This window comes from Palaemon carinicauda, chromosome 32 (assembly GCF_036898095.1).
Source record: "Palaemon carinicauda isolate YSFRI2023 chromosome 32, ASM3689809v2, whole genome shotgun sequence".
Taxonomy (NCBI): Eukaryota; Metazoa; Arthropoda; class Malacostraca; order Decapoda; family Palaemonidae; genus Palaemon; species Palaemon carinicauda.
Genome location: NC_090756.1, coordinates 3,339,637 through 3,358,884, shown reverse-complemented (window position 1 = coordinate 3,358,884; position 19,248 = coordinate 3,339,637). Strand labels below are relative to the sequence as shown.

Sequence of the window (19,248 nt, the reverse complement as noted above, 5' to 3'; positions counted from 1 at the left end):
ATGTAGGTACATCAGAATAATCCTCAGAAGCAGTGCCCATGTTTTAATAACCAATGATGTTTTCCTATCTGAAGGTTTGAAGAAGAAACCAATACTGTCGTTCGAGAATAAGCGACAGCAGTTATTTATGAACCACGTCCTTAAAAAAAAAAAAAAAAAAAAAAAAAAATGTATAGTGAAGATGATACTCTATGAAACGATATTTCACTAATATCTATTAATTACCATTAAATAGATAAGATAAACACAATGGAGGTCTACAAAAGACCCCATAAACCGGTAATGGATTTTATCAGGTTAATGAAATAATCCTGATCAATGAGTTTACAATACAAAGTAAAAGGCAAACCTGAACACAGTTTTAAAGGCTTTGAAATGTTTAAACGAATAACATCATCTTTTCCAAGAAGAATAAATAATATTAACAACGTCAAAAGGAAAGTTCCTTTGGTGTTATATAAGGTTATATTGGTTATTATCCTTCTTAATTACTCATATCAAAGAGGTCTTTAGCTATAAAAAGATGGCCTTTATATTAACTCTAATGTATGCTGGTGTCAGATAATGAGATTATTATTATTATTAATTGCTAAGCTAAAACCCTAGTTGAAAAAGCAGGATGGTATAAACAAAAGGGGCCCCGAAAGGAAAAACAGCCCAGTGAGGAAAGGAAGCAAGGAAAAATACAATATTTTAAGAACAGTAACATTATAATAAATATTTCCTATATAAACTATCAAAACTTAAAACAAGAGGAAGAGAAATTAGATAGTGTTCCCAAGTGTACCCTCAAGCAAGAAAACTCTAACCCAAGACAGTGGAAGACTATGGTACAGACGCTACGGCACTACCCGAGTCTAGAGAACAATGGTTTGATTTTGGAGCGTCCTTCTCCTAGAAGAACTGCTTACTATAGCTAAAGAGTCTCTTCTACCCTTACCTAGAGGAAAGTAGACACTGAACAATTACAGTGCAGTAGTTAACCCTTGCGTGAAGAGAAATTATTTGGCAATTTTTAGTGTTTTCAGGTGAATGAGGACAGGTAAATCTGTAAAGAATAGGACAGACTCTTCGGTGTATGTGTAGGCAAAGGGAAAGTGAACCATAACCAGATGAATCCAATGTAGTACTGTCTGGCCAGTCAAAGGACCCCAACATTCTCCAGAGCAGTGGTTCCCAAACTATCTTACCTGACGCCCCCATTTTGCTTCCAGTAGACCCATACGCCCCCACTCCTCTCTTTTTTTATATATGAAATGATTCTTACATTTATTTCCTAGCACTCAAACAAATAATAGTACATTCCAGTAACTAAAAACGAAACATTTGGTTCAAAGTGAGCGAAAAAAAGTTTGAACATTAGCAAATTGGCAAAATTGAGTTGCAATTTTAAGAATAGATAATTTGAAAACATGGCATATAATATTTGGAAATACTTATGAGACTAAGACACAATTTCTGGTCAAATTTAGTGAGATGGATGCATGGATGTAATGACAGATATTTGTTCTTTTAATGATTTTATTATTGTATCGTCCTCACACCCCCCTAGTGGGGCGCGCCCCCCAGTTTGGGAACCACTGCTCTAGAGGTACTATGTTAACGGGTGGCTGGTGCCCTGGCCAACCTACCAACTATCTCAGGAAAGAGTTGTCAGTGAGTTGAGTCAACTTGAGGAGTTGTAAAAGCTGTAGAGGCGGTACAGTAAGGGAATGTGTTGGTGTTGTCAGTGATTTTAGCTTTCTAGAAGCATTCCAAATGTTGTAGAGGATGTACACTAAGTGCAAGTAGTGCTGCATTACAGTTGAACTTCAAAAGTTCAAAGATGGAGCAAATGCTTTTTTGTTGACCAGGCAGACATGAGTCTTTTTATAGTTTATTTATGACATATTTGTTTTTGATGTTGTTAATAGTTTATATATGACATGTCTGTTTTGACGTTGTTACTTTTTTAGAATGATTTATTGTTAATTTGTTCTCTTCATTTATTTATTTCCTTATTTCCTTTCCTCACTGGGGCTATTTTTCCCTGTTGGAGCCCCTGGGCTTATAGCATCTTGCTTTTCCACCTAGGGTTGTAGCTTGGATAGTAATAATAATAATAATAATAATAATAATAATAATAATAATAATAATAAAGTCTTTATTCGTCCTAACTGCAAAGACAAAGTTGCAACCGACGGTAAAAAAAAAAAAAAAAAAAAAAAAAATTGAAGGACTACAAAATGGTACATCAACAAACAGCTTCTTTTCGAGAAGAAAATAGGTAAACACTAAATGTACATTTTAATAACGATAATTTAAAAGTAAAATTTAACTGCAAATCTAAATCAATTATAAGCCAAATGACTCTTTTGCCGAAGCGATTTTCAAAGCTAGTTGAAACAAAGTTTAATTATTATTATTATTATTATTATTATTTTTATTATTATTATTATTATTATTATTATCATCATCATTACGAGCTAAGCTACAGCCCTAATGCTATAAGCCCAAGGGCTACCACAGACAAAAATAGCCTAGCGAGGAAAGGAAATTAGGAAATATATAAACGATATGAGAAAATGAACTATTAAAATAAAATATTTTAAAAACAATAACATCAAAACCGATATCTTATATATAAACTGTAAAAGGAGACTTAAGTCAGCCCATTCAACATAAAAACATTTGCTGCAAATTTGCAAATCTAAATCCATTAAAAGACAAATGACTTTCGACAGCTATTTTCAAAGCTGGTCGACAGAGTCAAGACCATTCTTCTCTCTTCGACAATCTGATGAAAACAAAGTGTCAGTCTTGGAGCTTAGTTCAAACTTGTTGGCACTCCAGTCGACAAATGGGCTAATCAATTACGTGGATTACTTAAAAGGAAGCAATGGAACTTTTACTTGGGAGAAGCAATGCTAATGACACTATAATCAATTCTTTTTATTGAGGCAGATTTGCACCGACTCGCAGGGGTGCCATTTTAGCTCGGAAAGGTTTCCTGATCGCTGATTGGTTGGACAAGATCATTCTAACCAATCGGGTAGCAGGAAACTTTTCCGAGCTAAATGGGCACCGCTGTCGGTGTTTAAAATATGGATTATGAAATAAGCCGTATATCGATATGATTCAGGTATGAGTGTCTCGTAAATATTACTTTTCATGTTTTTAATACATCAAAAATATACAGAAACATATTTCCTAAAGAATGAACCTGAAAGGTCATGGAAATCACAAATCGATATTTTAAAGTTATTTGTGATTGTCCAGGGTAAACTCTCTTCAAAAGATACGCATACACGCACATACACACGCACACACCAGAAAGGTTTCCAGTATGAGGTGAAACCGACTATAATGCTTATTACTTCAGTCCTGAACACTTTGGGAGGGTATGTAATGTGTTACAGGGAAAGGTAGATAATAATGATGATGGTAATAATAATAATAATAATAATAATAATAATAATAATAATAATAATAAATAAATAAATAAATTTCAAAACTCCTTTATCATCTTCATATCATTATTATTATTATTATTATTATTATTACATTAACACGAATGGCATTAATAAATAAATTGATATAAATGAAATACATATCATGATGTCGACCAACATAAAACCACTACAGAAATCGACTCCTTATTCATACAGGTGTCGAGTGGGGTCGAAATAGGTAGTCATTTGAGGACAAGGGACACTCCCTTCACGTTATAGAGGCTTCTTTTCCTCTTCTCTGGTCCTTTGTATTAAGTAAACTGTTTTAAGACCATCACAACAAAGCAAGATTGAGAGAAATTTGGCATGGAGTGACACGACACAAAGTAAGATCAATAGAAATTTGGCATGGAGTGACACGATACAAAGCAAAATCGAGAGAAATTTGGCATCGAGCGACACGACACAAAGCGAGATTGAGAGAAATTTGGCATCGAGTGACACGACACAAAGCAAGATCAAGAGAAATTTGGCATAGAGTGACACAACACAAAGTAAGATCAAGAGAAATTTGGCATGGAGTGACACGACACGAAGCAAGATTGAGAGAAATTTAGCATTGAGTGACACGACACAAAGCAAGATCAAGAGAAATTTGGCATGGAGTGACACGATACAAAGCAAGATCGAGAGAAATTTGGCATCGAGCGACACGACACAAAGCAAGATTGAGATATATTTGGCATAGAGTGATACGACACGAAGCAAGATTGAGAGAAATTTGGCATCGAGTGACACAACACAAAGCAAGATCAATAGAAATTTGGCATGGAGTGACACAACACAAAGCAAGATCAAAAGAAATTTGGCATAGAGTGACACGATACAAAGCAAGATCGAGAGAAATTTGGCATCAAGCGACACGAAACAAAGCAAGATTGAGAGAAATTTGGCATCGAGTGACACGACACAAAGCAAGATCGAGAGAAATTTGGCATCGAGTGACACGACACAAAGCATAGATCGAGAGAAATTTGGCATCGAGTGACACAACACAAAGCAAGACCGAGAAAAATTGGTATAGAGTGACACGATACAAAGTAAGATCGAGAGAAATTTGGCATCGAGTGACAAGACACAAAGCAAAATCGAGAAAAGTTTGGCATCAGGTGACACAACACAAAGCAAGAGCAAGAGAAATTTGGCATCGAGCATTACGACGCAAAGCAAATTCGGGAGAAATTCAGCATTTGATGACACAACACAAAGCATGATCAAGAGAAATTTGGCATCAAGCATTACGATACAAAGCAAAATTGAGAGAAATTTGGCATCTGGTGACAAGACACCAAGCAAGATCAAGAGAAATTTAGCATCGAGCATCACGACACAAAGGAAAACCGAGAGAAATTTGGCATCGAGTGACAAGACACAAAGCAAAATCGAGAAAAGTTTGGCATCAGGTGACACGACACAAAGCAAGATCAAGAGAAATTTGGCATCGAACATTACGACACAAAGCAAAATCGAGAGAAATTTGGCCTCGAGTGACATGACACAAAGCAATATCAAGAGAAATTTGGCATCGAGCATTACGACACAAAGGAAAATCGAGAGAAATTTGGCATCGATTGACAAGACACAAAGCAAGATCGAGAGAAATTTGGGATCGAATGACACGACACAAAGCAAGACTGAGAGAAATTTGACATCGAGTGACACGACACATAGCATGAGTGAGAGAAGTTTGGGATCGAATGACACGACACAAAGCAAGAATGAGAGAAATTTGGCATCGAGTGACAAGACACAAAGCAAGATCGAGAGAAATTTGGGATCGATTGACACGACACAAAGCAAGTGTGAGAGAAATTTGGCATTGAGCATTACGACACACAGCAAAATCGAAAGAAATTTGGCATCGAGTGACAAGACACAAAGCAAGATCGAGAGAAATTTGGGATCGAATGACGCGACACAAAGCAAGATTGACAGAAATTTGGCATTGAGCATTACGACACAAAGCAAAATCGAGAGAAATTTGACATCGAGTGACAAGACACAAAGCAAGATCGAGAGAAATTTGGGATCGAATGACGCGACACAAAGCAAGATTGAGAGAAATTTGGCATTGAGCATTATGTCACAAAGCAAAATCGAGAGAAATTTGGCACCGAGTGACAAGACACAAAGCAAGTGAGAGAAATTTGGAATCGAATGACACGACACAAAGCAAGATTGAGAGAAATTTGGCATTGAGCATTATGTCACAAAGCAAAATCGAGAGAAATTTGGCACCGAGTGACAAGACACAAAGCAAGTGAGAGAAATTTGGAATCGAATGACACGACACAAAGCAAGATTGAGAGAAATTTGGCATTGAGCATGTCACAAAGCAAAATCGAGAGAAATTTGGCATCGAGTGACAAGACACAAAGCAAGTGAGAGAAATTTGGGATCGAATGACACGACACAAAGCAAGATCGAGAAAATTTTGGCATCAAGTGGCACATTTTTTTTTTTCATCATCATCGACTTTTTTTTCAAATTGTGATTTTCCTTTTAGAAAAAAAATGTATAAAAAATGTAAAAGATGAATGAGAATGGAAGTTTAAAGGCTAATTTAATTATTGCCACAGTTACTCTTATTTACTTTATTTAATTTTATCACATTGGGATTATCCTTTTCCAAATTATTTTCAAAATATACAATGGATATATATGAATATTTGAATATCAAAAATTTTAAGTAATTTTTATTTTTCCTAACATACTTACCGAGAACTACTTTCTTTGGAGTCACTTGTGATCTCCTCTCTTTCGACCAAGGTTTTCGCGCCGTTACACCCCTACTCCGTTCTCTACATAGGCCTACCCCCGCCGCCAAGGAATGCGCCCCGAAGGCAGGATCAGGGCAGGTCACTGCCTCTCTGGGTCATTCTCCTCATTAAGTTCGTTGTATTAGCCCAATCTGGCATTGGAAGGATAGCACTCGGGGACGGAAGGGAGGGCCATTACCCGAAAGTAGTTCTCGGTAAGTATGTTAGGAAAAATAAAAATTACTTAAAATTTTTGATTTGTTCCAACACAAATACTTACCTCGAACTACTTTAGGAGGCGGGAGTGCTATTCTGACACTTGACTTGACACGTAGGGCCTAGAGGGCTATGGAATGCGTGGGCCTATCAGAGTGCGGGAGTGAGGGTAACTGTGCAACCTTACGCTATTATCTAAGACTCACCTCTTAAAAAATTTTTCTGACGATTTCCTCCGAAGTGTAGTCGCGAAGAATGTGTTCATCGTTGGGGACAGCCTCTGGCCTCACCGCTACACAGCTTGGAGGGCGGCAATGACTGTCCCAATGGAGAACCCGTCCAAGGATTTTTTGAATAATCCTTGAGGTAGTGGGCAGTAAAGGTTGACTGGTGCGACCAAGTGCCTGCCTGTAGGATCTGCCCCACTGCCATGTTTCTCTCAAAGGCCAAGGAGGTGCTCAGACCCCTGATGTCATGGGGCCGGGGAGTGCCTGGCACTGCCATTTTATCCTCTTCATAGGTTCTAGCGATGACTTGTCTCAGCCAGAAGGAAATGGTGTTCTTGGAAACTTGCTTCCTATTAACACCTGTGGAAACGAAGAGGTTTTTGATACCTGGTCGGAGATGAGCTGTCCTTTCCAGGTATTTCCTGAGCGTCCGTACTGGGCATAACTTCAAATCTTCCATAATGCCCGTCTTGGGAATGGCTGGAATTGAGAAACCTTCAAACCTCGGGTCCCAGACTGCTGGGTTCTGAGTCTTAGCCACAAAGGAGGGCACGAACCTGAAGGATACTTCTTTCCACCCTTTGGAGTGAGAAACGTCGTAAGACAGACCATGGATCTCGCCCACTCTCTTAGCGGAAGCTAAGGCTAGCAAGAAAACGGTCTTGAGGGTGAGATCCTTGTCTCCGATATCTTTCAGGGGTTCAAAGGGGGGACGACTTAGCATCTTCAAGACCTTGGCTAAGTCCCACCTGGGCACTCTACTTGCTTGAGGGGGGCAGGATTGCTAGAAACTCCTGATCAGCATCGCTATGTGTCTCGAGGCCCCCAGGTCGATGCCCTTCAGGAGGAAGACTTGGCCTAAGGCGGCTCGAACTCCTTTAATGGCTGGAATTGACATTCCCACTCTATCTCTAAGATATACCAGAAAATCTGCTATGTCCGGGACCGAAGCTTTAAGAGGTCTAATATGATTCTCCGAGCACCACTTCGTGAAGGAGGCCCACTTCGCCTGGTATACCGCGGTCGAGGATCTCCTCAGGTATAGGGACATTCTCTTAGCTGTGGTGGTGGAGTACCCCTCCTTCTTCAGGAGCCGCTCGATAGTCTCCAGGCGTGAAGGCGAAGAGAGAGAGGGTTGTCGTGGAGCTTGAAGAAGAGCGGTTGGTGCAGGAGGTCTGACCTGGCGGGCAGAGGCCAAGGTGGTTGGCTCGCTAGGTTCTTTAGGTCCGCGAACCACTCTCTCTCCGGCCACCAAGGCGCTACCAAAGTCATCCTTAGGTTTCGGGCGGCCCTTATTCTGTTGAGCACCTGTCTTATCAACGTGAAGGGGGGGAAAGCGTACACATCCAGGTTGTCCCACTTGTGCTGGAAGGCGTCTTCTAGGGCTGCATTTTGGTCTGGGACCGGGGAGCAATAGACCGGAAGTTGGGCATTGAGCTTTGTTGCAAAGAGGTCCATCACCGGGGAGCCCCAACGTTGAATGATGGGTCTGGCTACTTCTGGGTGTAGAGACCACTCTGCCCCCACTATTTGACACATTCTGCTGAGGCCGTCGGCCAGAACGTTCTTCTTCCCGGGGATGAACCTCGCCAGCAGCACCACTTGCTGTTCGTCTGCCCAATTCAGGATGTCTATGGTATGGTCGCACAGCTCCTTCGATCTCATGCCCCCTTGCTTCTTTATGTAGGCCACTACCGTGGCGTTGTCGCACATTAACGTCACGGTGTTTCCCTTTAGACGACTTGCAAAGTGAAGACAGGCCTTCTGAACTGCTCTTAGTTCTAGGACATTGATGTGTAGACGCTTTTCGCTTTCCGACCAGGTACCCCGTGCCGTCTCTTCCAGAAGGTGGGCCCCCCACCCTTGGTTGGAGGCGTCTGTGAACAGGAGGTACTCGGGGGGACTGGACCCGAGGGGCATCCCCTTGAGGGAGTTCGACTGGCAGTGCCACCATTCCAGGGAGGTTCTCGTGTCCGGAAGGACTGGAACTAACGTTTTCTGCAAGTCCGTCTGGGACCAGAGGCTTTTGAGGTTCCATTGAATGGGTCTGAGCCTCATCCTCCCTTGGGGAACCAGTTTCTCCAATGAGACCAGGTGACCTATCAGTCTCTGCCAATCTCCCGCCCTCCTGGAGTGTTCTGACAGGAACGGCTGAATGATGTGCTTGAGGTTCCGTATCCTGTCCTGCGAGGGGAAAACTTTCCCCTGCACGGTATCCAACGTCATCCCCAAGTAGCCCATTCTGTTGGATGGGGTTAAGTTCGACTTCTTCAGATTGATTACGATCCCCAGATTCCTGCAAAACTGGAGGAGGTTTCTCCCTTGTTCCTCCAAGAGGGCCCTTGAGGTGGAAAGGAGCAACCAGTCGTCCAGGTACCTGATGAGGCGGATACCCCGTTTGTGAGCCCACACGGAGACCGTCGCGAAGACCCTCGTGAACACTTGAGGGGCCGTCGACAGGCCGAAGCAAAGGGTCTTGAACTGCAGGATCTGGGGACCCCATTTTACCCGGAGGAACTTCCGACTCGACGGGTGGACAGGGATCTGGAAGTATGCGTCCTTGGGGTCGACAGTCATCATATAATCTTTCTCCCTCAAGGACAGCAGGACGGATTTTGGGGTGTCCATCTTGAAGTCCGTCTTCTTGACGAACTTGTTGAGGGCCGACAGGTCTATCACGGGTCTCCACCCCCCCCCCCCCGTTGCTTTCTCTACCAGAAACAGGCGGCTGTAGAAGCCTGGGCCTGGGAGAAGGACCTCTTCCATGGCACCCTTCTCCAACATGGAGGAAATCTCCTCTTGAAGGGCGGCCCTCTTTATCGGGTCCCTGGGGGCCAACCATTCTGTCTGGCTGGCTGGAATAAGAGGGGGTGGATCCGCTAGGAAGGGAAGCCTGTAGCCCTCCTTCAGGACGGACACTGTCCAAGGATCCGCTCCTTGTGCCTTCCATGCTTGCCAATGTGGTCTGAGGCATCCCCCAACCCAAGGCTTGGGTGGGAGTAGGGGGCCTCTCCCTCTACCTTCTTCTAGAGGGGCGGCCTGACCTGCCTCTCCTAGAGGCGGAGTAACCCGACCTGAAGGAGCTAGACGAAGCTGGTGCTCCTCTGCGGGAGGGTTGAGGAGTTGTTGCCCAGGAGGAAGAGGGGGCTTCTCTCCTCGAGGTGCTGGGGGCGGCCTGAGGTGTCACGGCGCTATCTGAGGCGGCCCTCCTGTAGGGAGGTCTCTTAGTCACTTAGACGACGCAGGTCTGGGGACGTTGGCCTCCTTCCTCTTTGACACTTTCTCCATCAGGCTCTCCAGTTCTTTCAACGGGAACAGCGACTTACCCCACAAGGGAAGACTACGTACGGCCCGGGCCTCTCTGTCTGGGATCCTCCTAGATACCTTGGCCAGGACCGTGTCTCGTTTACGGAGGACCCAATTGGCCGTAAGGGCGAGCGCCTGATACGAGAGGAATTTAAGTGTCTTCCCCCGGAGGTGAGAAGGTCCGTCAGGAGGCTTTGCTGCTCAGGATCTTCGGGGTCGACGGAGGCTTGGACGTTTACTAACGTGGAGGCCCACCAGTCCAGCCATGAGGAGACGTTGACTAGGTCCCGCGACATCTCCTCCATCATGGCGGCCTCCGTAGGAGAGAAGCAAACTGGGGCTGAAGAGGCCCTTTCGTCCGAGCCGCCCTGACCTAGGATGTCCAAGGCCGGGTCCACTCTACAGGGGCCTGGGCGACGCCCTTCCGGAATATACATTTTACCCTGCAATTTGAGGCCCTGGAGCAGTTTCGAGGCACTCTGGGACTTGGGGGCCTCTGCATTGCTGGCCACCAAGTTGTCTATGTACTCCTGCCCTAGTACCAGGTTTGGGGCAAGAGGAAGGGCCAGGGAAGACTTCGGAAGGGCGGCGTGATGAGTAATCCTCAGGAGGCTTGACCTCCAGGCATCACCCCTCAGAGCTGAGGGTTCCGTAATCCCATGCTGCCTCCTGATGAGTCCCACTACTCTTCTATAGGCGGAGTCCTCCGTCGGGGAAGCTTCTCCTCCGTCAGCCGAGGCTTCGGCCTGGAGTGGGGGCGCTGGGTTGCTGGGCAGGCAGACCGGCCGTCCAGCTCTTGGGTCCAGGGGGGCAGTCCTGTACCGGTAGTGAGCTCCATAAGTGGGTGGATCTCGGGGCAAGGCGGGTACCGCCGGCTCAGTGAGGGCCCTCGGTTGCCCTAAGGCTCTGGAAGCGGAGGTCACGGTCCCGGTGGGCTGACCCGACAACGGGAACCGTTCCTTCCTACTCGATGGCTGCACCAGCTGGGCTGGTTCGGACAGGCTGCCTGCTAAGAAGCGCGTTTCCCCCCGTTGGGCGGGGTGAACCGGAGGCCTCGAGGACTTATGCCTCTTCGAGAGGTCTTTTCTACGTGGCAGATCGCGCGGTTCTAGGCTGTGCATAGAGGACGGCAGCCTAGTCGCACGTTCACTGGACCGATGGTCTGGTGAATGAAGTGTCTTGGACTCCCCCGAAGGCACGTAGACCCAGGCGCTCCCGGGAGAAACACTTCTCTTATACTTACGAGACTGGGAGCGGGAGCGCTTCCTGCTAACTCGTGACCTTGACCTAGAGCGGGAATGGTCGCTCTCGGACAGCTCCCTTCGCCTGGACGCTTCACCCTGACCTCCTCCTCGGAAGACGAATCCACTTCTGACGAGTGCGACGACGCCACGTTTCTCGCGTAACGGTTGTTTGCGTGGTCCGCGGGGGATTTCTTCCAACGCTGGGTGCCCGAGACCAAGGGCTGGAGAAAATCATCGGGAACTGCCGTGGAGATCGTCGGAAAAGAGTCCAACCGTTCCATGCTAGGGAGCCAGGGGTCCAGGGTCACGTCCATTCTCAGCGGCGACCTCCCTGGTGTCTTCGGTAGCTTCCATCCGAAGGCATCGCTACTCGGACGGCGAACTTTAGTTTGGTTGTAACCTGGCGGGGGAGAGCCCGACGCACCAGCCCACGAGGGCGGCGGGGACTCTGAGACTACAACACTGCCCCATAAGGGGTCCTCAGAGGACGCGTAGCCCCCCATCACAAGGCCTGACTCACCCGAAGCACTACCGGGCCCTTCGTTAGACCTAGAGGAGCCCGCCCTTGGTTCTTCCCTCGCACTGGGCTCCCTGGGAAGAACGCCTTGACCTTCCACAACACTAGAGACTTCTTGCCCTCTCCTCTGCGAAGGAGATGGAGAAGCCGAGGCTTCGTCGGACCGATCACTGGCCGACGGTAACGAAGATACGACACTAATCTTCCTGGGGGAACGCTTCGATGATTTCTTCTTTTTAGTACCGTAGCGTACCCACTGAATATCGTCCCAACCTACGCACTCTGGACACGTGTCCGCGGAGGAGCAAACTTTCCCCCTACACGAGGAACAAAGGGAGTGAGGATCTACCTCTGGCTTTGAGAGGAAAGCCCCACACGACTTTCCGGCTCTAGGCCCAGGGCAACGGCGAGCGTGATCCATCGTTCGCACACGAATGGTACAACACTAAGGGAGCTATTAAGTACACTGGGGATACACACAGGGTGAACGCACGGTAACACTTGAGAAGAACGCACTGCGAAAAACACAAGTCCCCACGCTGGGAACACGTGGAACACTAAACGCGCACAAAGGATCGAGAGAGACGAGAGCGAGCTGTGAACTGCTCGCAACCAAGGAACTTAATGAGGAGAATGACCCAGAGAGGCAGTGACCTGCCCTGATCCTGCCCTCGGGGCGCATTCCTTGGCGGCGGGGGTAGGCCTATGTAGAGAACGGAGTAGGGGTGTAACGGCGCGAAAACCTTGGTCGAAAGAGAGATCACAAGTGACTCCAAAGAAAGTAGTTCGAGGTAAGTATTTGTGTTGGAACAAATATATTTTTGCTGGTATTTCCTTTATTTTTATATTATTTGCTATTCGAGTTTTTCATAATTTAAATATCTTGAAAATATCAAATTTTACACACATAAATGATGTTGATATACTATATATATATATATATATATATATATATATATATATATATATATATATATATATATACTTATATATATACATATATTTATATATACACAAAAACACACACACACACACGAATCACTGATACATATATATACATACAAACACATACACACGAATCACTGAATCATACAAAAGATATCTGTGTTAAAGGACTACCTACCAAATCATATCTACTCTCAAACTTTTCAAAATTACACAACTCTATTCAAATAATTTTCAAAATACACAAAGCTATACGTAAAATCAGTCCATTATTTAAGCAATTAAAATACTTGAAAAATAAAGTTTAATAGGATCTATACAGCTTTATTTCCTCCTTATTTCACAATCATCATCTTGAAGACATTTCCATTGCAAATCTTACACTAACAAGAATTGCAAATACTACGTCATCTAGCCGTTTCATTCATAAACTAATCACCAGGAATACGACTGAGTTTAATAGGATTCCTTCAAAGCCAGATCTCCTCAAAAGGAAGAAGGAAACATCTGTTTGGGCTCGAATTAGGACGCTATTCTCTGCGAAGGATTTCTTGGAGGAACGTGATAAGAGGAAGGAAACCTAATCATACCCCGGGGGAAAAAGGATTCCTTTAACAGAACTCCTACTGAGTCCTGATATTCGAAGGGAATTGGAAGGTTCGCTTTCTTAGTTAGTATTGGGAAGTCTATAGGATTTCTGAGGATGATCCGAATGCAGTTGGAGATATAATTTAGATTGAATTTACAACATAAGAAATACTAAGAAGTACACTTTTCAATAAACCGTAATTCTAATCGGAAATTATCCGTCAAATATGTTCTCAGCCGTATTTCAGCATAATGCAGGCGACCGTAATTTTCACCCTACTTTGTAATTATCTTCTACGGGCTGGCGACCGTAATATCATTACTTTACGTCAGTATATCGGTTTTAAAAACGGTAAATGCCAAATAATATTTTTCCAATTATTTTTACCGTTTTTATGGCAACTTTTTAACAGTTGTACATCGTAAACACAAACATACACACGCATATTTACATACGCACTATACTGTATATGTCTGAATATACTGTATAGTATACATATATACCAATATATAAATATATATATATATATATATATATATATATATATATATATATATGTATATATATATATATATATATATATATATACATATTTATGTATATATACATATATATATATATATATATATATATATACATATATATATATATACATTATATATATATATATATATATATTTATATACTGTATATATATAATATATATATATATATATATATATATATATATATATGTATTTAACATTTATTTTTCTCCTAATTTTTCAAATACGCCACAACTTCCTTTACATCTCGAATTCACTCTGCCACGGGATTCAAAACCCATTGGGAAATTCCTAGCGTATGAAGTAATACGCCCAGCAAAGGATTCGAACCTTAGTCCACAGTAGAAATAAGGGTAAACATTCAGACTCTACCATTTGCTCATTGGTATAATCTTAATCTTTAATCTTGGCCGGGCGGAAATAACTTTAAAAAATGAATTTCCAAATGGGTCATACATCAATTGTAATATGGAAATCACAATCTTTAGCAATATGCACACACACACACATATATATATATATATATATATATATATATATATATATATATATATATACACACATATATATATAGATATATATATATATATATATATATATATATATATATATATATATATATATATATATATATATAGGCTATATGTGTGTATATACAGTATATAAAATATAAACAACAATGTTTTACATACAGTTTTCAATGAGAACATATCATATATGCCATATATATATATATATATATATATATATATATATATATATATATATATAAACATATATAGTTTTATAGTTTATTTATGACATATTTGTTTTTGATGTTGTTAATAGTTTATATATGACATGTCTGTTTTGACGTTGTTACTTTTTTTAGAATGATTTATTGTTAATTTGTTCTCTTCATTTATTTATTTCCTTATTTCCTTTCCTCACTGGGCTATTTTTCCCTGTTGGAGCCCCTGGGCTTATAGCATCTTGCATTTCCAACTAGGGTTGTAGCTTGGATAATAATAATAATAATAATAATAATAATAATAATAATAATAATAATAATAATAATAATGAAGTCTTTATTCGTCCCAACTGCGAAGACAAAGTTGCAACCGACGGTCAAAAAAAAAAAAAAAAAAAAAAAAAAAAAAAAAAAAATTGAAGGACTACAAAATGGTACATCAACAAACAGCTTCTTTTCGAGAAGAAAAATTGTCAACACAAAATGTACATTCTTATAACGATAATTTAAAAGGAAAATTTAACTGCAAATCTAAATCAATTATAAGCCAAATGACACTTTCGACGAAGCGATTTTCAAAGCTAGTTGAAACAAAGTTTTATTATTATTATTATTATTATTATTAGTAGTAGTAGTAGTAGTAGTAGTAGTAGTAGTAGTAGTAGTATTACTAGCTAAGTTAAAGCCCTAGTTAGAAAAGCAAGATTCTATAAGCCCAAGGGCTCCACAGGGAAAAATAGCCTAGTGAGGAAAGGAAATAAGGAAATAAACTATCTGAGGAATAATGAACAACTAAAATATTTCAAAAACAGTAACAACACCAAAACAGATATTTCATATATAAACTATAAAAAGAATTACATCAGCCTATTCAACATAAAAACATTTGCTGCAAATTTGCCAATCTAAATCCATTAAAAGCCAAATGACTCTTTCGACAGAGCTCTTTTCAAATCTAGTCGACAGAGTCAAGACCATTCTTCTCTCTTCGACTTTAATCTGTCGAAAACACTGTCTCAGTCTTGGAGCTTAGTTCAAACTTGTCGGCTCTCCAGTCGACAAATGGGCTAATCAATTATGTGGATTACTTAAAAGGAAGCAATGGAACTTTTATTAGGGAGAAGCAATGCTAATGACACTATAATCAATTCTTTTTATTGAGGCAGATTTGCACCGACTCGCAGGGGTGCCCTTTTAGCTCGGAAAGGTTCCTGATCGCTGATTGGTTGGACAAGATCATTCTAACCAATCACGTAGCAGGAAACTTTTCCGAGCTAAATGGGCACCGCTGCGAGTCGGTGCAAATGCGCCTCATTTAAAAAAATTAACTATAGATTTGGGGTGAAAGCTTGACAAAACGCAGAGAGATCAGGGAAAATGTCTGTTAATTTCTCTAACATTCACTGTTATCAATCTAAATACAGTTAAAAAAACCAACGTAATTGTAATCGGACATTCTCTGTAAAACTATACGGTTCACAGCCGTATAAAAATGTCTCTTAATTTCCCTTACATTTACTGTTATACATCGATTTATCTATCTAACGACACTTAAAAAAGCCGTAATATTAATCAGACATTCTCCGTAAAACTGCTGTATACGGTTTTCAGCCGTATTAAAATGTCTCTTAATTTCCATTACATTCATTGTTATCTATCGATCTATCTATCTAATTGCACTGTTAAAAACCCGTATTATTAATCGGAAACTCTCCATTAAACTATACGATTTTCAACCGTATTTTCAGAAATACGGGCGACCGTAATTTTTACCCTACTTTGATATCATCTTTTAATGGGTTTGTGACCGTAATATCAGTCTTTGACGTCAATATATCTGTTTTTTAAACCGTTAATGCCTGGCAACATCTATTCCAGGAATTTTACCGTTTTCTTTTTTACGGCCATTTTTTAAGTGTATCTGTGTATCTATCTATCCATATTTCTATATATATATATATATATATATATATATATATATATATATATATATATATGCTGTATATAGTATGTTTCTGTATGTGTAATAATTAGAATAGTTAATATTACATGTTTAACACTTTAGCTACAATAAAAATGCTATCCCCCGCCAGCCCCCCCCCCCCCCAAGAAAAAAATCCATGGGGGGGGGGTTAATTCTAATGATATCAATACACCGACAAATAACTTTTATGATATTAATAATGGCATATCCTTTATAGTTCCGTGAAGAAGACGAATGAGGAGGAGGAGGAGGAGGAGGAGAGAGAAGAATAGGAAAAAAAGTATCCAATAGCAATTAATTCTCATCCTCAGCTAAGCAAACTCAAGCGGGAATATCTCTTTGAGAGAGGAGAGAGAGAGAGAGAGAGAGAGAGAGAGAGAGAGAGAGAGAGAGAGAGAGAGAGAGAGAGAGATTCTTTCCTTCATAAGGACTTATCTTAAGGACCCCGGTCAGCTTCTCAATCACACCTTTCCCTACTAATCTTGGAATCTTTCCATCATCCAAACTTACCTTACAGACCTTGGTCAGTCACTCAATCACACCTTTCCCTACTAATTTTGGAATCTTCCCATCATCCAGACTAGAAATTGAAACCTATGCAGGAACTAAAACGAAAAAAAACAATATTATGTAAGAGAGAGAGAGAGAGAGAGAGAGAGAGAGAGAGAGAGAGAGAGAGAGAGAGAGAGAGAGAGAGAGAGAGAGAGAGAGAAGGTGCTCCATTTTTCTGCCTTCAGAGTTTAGACTTTATGGCCTAGTAAGGCAATTGCGATCTGGATGGAATCCAGGAATGGGTTGGGATATTACTTCAACTCTTATTTTTCTCAATTTTTTCTATATTGATAGATAGATAGATACATACATACATACAAAGATAGATAGATAAATAGATAGATAGAAATAGATAGATAGATAGATAGATAATAAGAAAACCAGTAATAAAGACTAAATTCATATGACACCGCTGACAACACAAAGAAGATCCGAATAAATGTGTATCTAAAGTGAAAACAATCTGTCTATAAAAATTGCCTAACTAACTCACTAAAACTCTAAAATGAAGTTAAATCGACTAAAACGACGGGAGACAGGAGCCTCTAACCCTATCGATTACACAAGAATGTTGCTTCCCCCAAAACTGTATTAATGTACGCTAGTCGGATAGCATTTCAGAGAAGTGCGTATGTATGTATTGTTTTACAGTCATCTCTTTTCTTTTCCTACCTCTAAATTCTTCTCCCTTCAATGTAATTGAATAGCGTACATTTCATCAATAGCTTTAGCAGCTTAAAATCCACATCATTCCTATAATTACCTTTATAAACAGCACTTTCCATAGTGGAATCATTATTCATGTCCATTTTCTATTTTGGAATCTTTCCTTCATTCAGATTTCCCTTACAGAACCTAGTCAGCCAGTTAATCACACCACTTCCTAGTAGCTTTAAAGTCTTTCCTACATTCAGACTAACTTACAAATCCTTGTCAGCCACTCTATCACATCATCGCCCACTAACTTTGGATTCTTTCCTTCATAAAGACTTACCTTAACGACCCTGGTCAGCCACTCAATCACACCTTTCCCTACTAACTTAGGAATCTTTCCATCATCTCGACTTACCTTACAGACCCTGGTCAGCCACTCAATCATACCTCTGTCTACTAACTTCAGAATCTTTCCATCATTCAGACTTACCTTACAGACCCTGGTCAGCCACTCAATCACACCTTCCCCTACTAACTTTGGAATCTTTCCATCATCTCGACTTACCTTACAGACCCTGGTCAGCCACTCAATCATACCTCTGTCTACTAACTTCAGAATCTTTCCATCATTCAGACTTACCTTACAGACCCTGGTCAGCCACTCAATCACACCTTCCCCTACTAACTTTGGAATCTTTCCATCATCCAGCTTACCTTACAGACCCTGGTCAGCCACTCAATCACACCTTTGCCTTCTAAATTTGGAATCTTTCCAACATCCAGACTTACCTTACAAACCCTGGCCAGCTATTCAATCACACCATTTATCAACAAAATATAATTTTACACTAGAAAAACAAGCGCAATTAGAATGAAAGGCAATCAAAGATAGCAAAGAATTAACAGATAAGGAAAGATATAAAACAAATACTTCACCACTAAACCCAACATTAAAGGGGATGGGAAAGATAAAGATTAATGGCCTTTCCATTCACAGTAATTAATAGATCCATTCCAGCAAAACAGACAACGGTTCCTTCTGTTGGAAGAGGTCAATTATAAACATATGTTTCATATAATCTGTTGCCCCAAAATATGGATTATCAAATAAGCTGTATATGAATGTGATTCGAGTATGGGTGATTCGTAAATATTACTTTTCATATTTTTAATGCTACAGAAATATACAGGAACATTTTTCCCAAAGAATGAACCAGAAAAGTCATGGACATGACAAATCAATATTTTAAAGTTATTTGTGATTGTCTGTGGTATACTCACTTCAAAAGATACACATACACGCACATACATACACACACACACACCAGAATGTTTTACAGTATGAGGTTAAAACGACTATAATGCTTATTACTTCAGTCCTGAACACTTTGGGAGACTGTGTAATGTGTTACAGGGAAAAGTAGATGATAATAATAATAATAATAATAATAATAATAATAATAATAATAATAATAATATAAAGTGTTAC

General features: G+C 41.1%; 1 protein-coding gene across 1 annotated transcript in view; it reads left to right on the top strand.

The window, feature by feature from the left end:
- Positions 1-3,112: 3,112 nt before the first annotated feature.
- The window catches only part of LOC137625438 (putative leucine-rich repeat-containing protein DDB_G0290503), a 50,985-nt gene continuing 34,849 nt past the window's right edge, over positions 3,113-19,248 (top strand). Inside the window, exons 1-2 of the mRNA XM_068356347.1 lie at positions 3,113-3,121; positions 4,516-5,623. Of these exons, the coding sequence (XP_068212448.1) occupies positions 3,113-3,121; positions 4,516-5,623 (1,117 nt within the window). The remainder of the gene's footprint in view (positions 3,122-4,515; positions 5,624-19,248) is intronic.